At 57.2% G+C, this 3,879-nt stretch overlaps 1 protein-coding gene across 1 annotated transcript in view; it reads left to right on the forward strand.

The window, feature by feature from the left end:
• LOC104165383 (caspase-1-like) overlaps nucleotides 1-3,039 on the forward strand; it is a 3,578-nt gene extending 539 nt beyond the window's left edge. Inside the window, exons 2-8 of the mRNA XM_009704992.1 lie at nucleotides 2-259; nucleotides 568-704; nucleotides 957-1,133; nucleotides 1,336-1,570; nucleotides 1,695-1,847; nucleotides 2,487-2,596; nucleotides 2,947-3,039. Of these exons, the coding sequence (XP_009703294.1) occupies nucleotides 2-259; nucleotides 568-704; nucleotides 957-1,133; nucleotides 1,336-1,570; nucleotides 1,695-1,847; nucleotides 2,487-2,596; nucleotides 2,947-3,039 (1,163 nt within the window). The remainder of the gene's footprint in view (nucleotide 1; nucleotides 260-567; nucleotides 705-956; nucleotides 1,134-1,335; nucleotides 1,571-1,694; nucleotides 1,848-2,486; nucleotides 2,597-2,946) is intronic.
• The last annotated feature ends 840 nt before the right edge of the window (nucleotides 3,040-3,879 follow it).

Below are 3,879 nucleotides of genomic sequence, written 5' to 3' on the forward strand. Positions count from 1 at the left end.
AATGTGCGGACAGAATTTGTGGAGCGTGTGAGCAAGCCGCTGATCTCTGGGCTGCTGGATGACCTGCTGGCCAAAAGGGTGCTGAGCCTTGAGGAGGTGGACGAGGTGCACGATAGATACACGGTGCGCACCGACAAGGCCCGCTGCCTCATTGACAGCGTGCGCCAGAAGGGCCCCAAGGCCAGCCAGATCTTCATCGACAGCCTCAGGAACCGTGATGGCACCTTGGCGGAGCAGCTGGGTCTGGTTGCTGACTCAGGTGAGAGATGCACCCCCGGCCATGCTGGAGCTCCCAGCACCTCCGGCAGGATGCTGGATGGGGGGCCTGGCCCTGGCGAGTGTCCGAGGCCTGAAAGCAAGGGGCAGTTGGGCCTCCCCAGTATCACTGGTCTGTGGCACTGAGTCCCCCTTTGTGATGACAGGGCTCTCAGGGGTGGCCATCCCCCATGGAGCTGAACAGGGACCCCCAAGGGCAGAGCCCAGCTCCGCTTGCCTGTCTGCACCCTGCAACAGTCCCCTCTTGCTGCAGGCACTTCTCAGTGTAACTGTGGGGTTTTCTGTTTGCAGGGCTCCCCGGTGCACAGCTGGCCTCCCCCAACCCTGCGGCCCCCCCCAGGCCCCCCATCAGCATCCAGGGCCAGCAATGGATCCGGCAGTGCTCCCTGTACGAGTACCAGCGCATCAGGGACACAGAGGGAGACCAGGTGCTGCGGGCAGAGGAGATGAGAGGAAGACTGGAGTGTGGCCCAGCCACGCTGCCTGAGTGGGCAGGGGCTTGCCGAGGGGAGCCAGGGTCTTCACTGACCCAGGAGCAGGGCAGGAGATGTGAGGAGATGCCCCAGGGACAGGGAGATGCGGTTGCTGTGCCCATGGACCTTCCCTGCTATTAGCTGCCTCCCAGGAAACGCCCTCTGCACCCACCCAGCGCTGAGCACTGCCTCCCTCTGTCCTCACAGATCTATCCCATCCATCTACCGCGGGAGACGCGAACCCGCAGGGCCCTGCTTATCTGCAACATTGAGTTTGAGCACTTGAGCCGGCGGGATGGGGCTGAAATGGATGTGGAGGGGATGACAAAGCTGCTGGAAGGGCTGGGCTACGTGGTGGACGTCCATCGCAACTTAACTTCCCAGGTAAAGGACTGCACGAAGGCAGCTGCCACTGGTGTGGGGAGTGGCACAGAGACCCTCCTTGTGTGCATTGGTGATGGAGGGCTCAGGCAGCACAGGGACACCTCTGTCCCCAATGGCAGTGGCTCCTGCCCACAGCTGATGCCTGGATCTCCCCACAGCTGGTCACATGTGGCTGATGTTCCTTCCTTGTGATGATTTGTAGGAGATGGCCACGGCCATGAAGGATTTTGCGGATCACAAAGACCACTGGACATCTGACAGCACCTTCCTGGTTTTCATGTCCCACGGGGTCAGGGCTGGGCTCTGCGGGACCAAGAGCACCGATGAGACCACAGACATCCTTTCCCTTGACACCATCTATGAGAAATTCAACAACAAGTGGTGCCGGGCGCTGCTGGGCAAACCCAAAGTGGTCATTATCCAGTCCTGCCGTGGAGGTGAGTCCCCGCTACAAGGTGCCTGTGAGGCGAGCAAGCTGGCCATGCTCTCTCAGGGCATGTGAGCTCTGAGCACAGGGTGGGGATGGGACATCATCGCTGATGGCTGGCCCTGCCTTCCTAGGCAAAATAGGGTCCGTGATGGTGAACATCTCTGCAGACTCTGCCATGCGCATCGCCAGCTCAGCTCACACAAGCCCTGCAAGGCTGGAAGATGATGCAATCTGCGAAGTCCACCTGGAGAGTGATTTTGCTACTTTACATTCCTCCACGCCTGGTAAGTAGTTCCTAGAGATAGTTGCCCTGCCTGAGAGCAGGCCAGGGAAACAGGGTTTCCTGATGCCATCATGGGTCTCCACACCTCCTCCTCCTCCGGGTGGGTTGCCAGGAGACCCCTCCATCCGCTGACCACTTGGGCATTGCTCCAACACCCTCTGGAGAAGGCAGTATCCCCCGATGCCAAGGTACAAGGCTGCTCCAGGACACCCACAGATCTCTCTCAGCAGTACTAGGGCCAGAGCTTTGTGTCCCTGCCTGGCTGCCTTCTCTTGCCCCAGCTCCAGCCCTCCCCACCAGCTCTGCCTGCACTCCTTCCCCAGCTGATTTATCTCACTACAGTGGCTGGCTGGGGGAAATTGTCTTCTCCTGCTGGGTCACAGTTGGCTCCAGGCCGTGCCAGCCTGGCAGCTGGCATGGCTGGGAGCACGGGAAAGCAGAGAGGCTTGAAGAAAATATTCACCTCACTTTGTCTTCCCTGGGATGCCCTGTCTTTTTTCTATGCTGTGGGTTGGATGGGCCAAATACGATGATCTCGGAGAAGGTGCCCCAGTCTCCTACTTCGGCACCCAGCATTAATCACTGTTGCAGTGAGGGACACTGGTGAAATCATACTTGACATCTTGTTCTGTCTCCCCAGATACTGTCTCCTGGAGAAACATAGCAACAGGCTCCATTTTCATCCAATGCCTGATAGAGCAGTTTCGAAACCATGCCTGTAGCAGCGACTTACAGGAGATCTTCCGAAAGGTGAGGCTTTGTAGTTAACTGCAGGTGTGCCAGCAGATGCAGCAATGCCAATGGTCAGAAATACTGCTCAGAGCAGAGCTTGGGCCAGGGCAGGCCATTTCTCAGCAGGCCCCTCAGGAGCAGGCTCTGTCAAAAAGAGATCTGGCTTGGCCTGGAAAGTCAACTGGATCTCTGGAGGCACCAGCACCCTGCCATGCAGTGGGCAAGCACGAGCTCGGCATGTTGGCGCAGCCTGTGGCATCCCTTGTGCCACCAGACACATGCCTGGAGATGCCTCCTAACTCCCTGCACCTTTCCCATGCTGGGAACGGAGCTGCTCTCATTTCTCCCTGCTGTCTCTTTCACCCCAGGTCCAATATTCCTTTGAAAAACACCCTCAGCAGTTGCCCTCACAAGAAAGGACTACAATGCTCAGGAAGTTCTACCTCTTCCCAGGCCACTGATCTCCTGCCCATGGTGAGTCTCTTCACCTTGCACCTCTGCGGCAGCCCTTTGTCTGTGCCCCAAACCTGGTACCCGGCCAGCGGGGAGGAGCGGGGAGAAATTCCCCATCGCCCCCAGGCTCCAGAGCTTGTGGCTCAGACGGGATAGCTAGAGGACTTGTGTGCTGGTAGCTGCGGCCAGGCAGTTGCCTCACTCCATCCCCATCTCCCAGCTGGCTGTAGGACAGACATGCGCTGAAAGAACTCCTTTCAGTAGGCTGTGTCTCAGGAGCTTCTCAGTTGATTGTTCTTCACAGGTGAAAAAGTAATACACGGACAGCAAGTGTTCGAATTTGGGGGTAACACTGCAAAAAGTTCAAGCTCAAGGCGAACGCAGCCATGCTTCTGAGAGATGCACTTCTTCGGAAAAGGAAAGGACAAAAGGAAAAGCCAAGAACAGCTCTGCAGAAACACAATCTCCAAACCAGCTACTTGTGCCCATTCTGCTAGGCAATTACAAACAGACCTGGAATAAAATAGTCCTTGGTCTCCAGCCCTCCCTTCCTTTTGTGGCCTCCAACCAACCACAAACTGAGCAAACTCTTCCCAGGGAGCAGCAGACACTGGCTCTAGAGCACCAAATGCAAAGCTGGTTAGTGTCTCTCTTAACTGTCCCCAGAGTGAGCCTGTCCCCAGTTGTGATAGAGTTGATTTGTTGTCCCCAGAGCTGCTTCCACCCCATCTCTGGTTTTACTCATCGTCTAATAAAGGGATTTTCACAGCAGAGAGCACCGCTCCTCTGCCTTTAGCCCACGGTGGGTGGATGGTCAGCACGGCTGGCAGTAGCTGCTGTTATGCCGC

This window comes from Cariama cristata, unplaced genomic scaffold, assembly GCF_000690535.1.
Source record: "Cariama cristata isolate BGI_N322 unplaced genomic scaffold, ASM69053v1 scaffold36767, whole genome shotgun sequence".
NCBI classification, from domain to species: domain Eukaryota; kingdom Metazoa; phylum Chordata; class Aves; order Cariamiformes; family Cariamidae; genus Cariama; species Cariama cristata.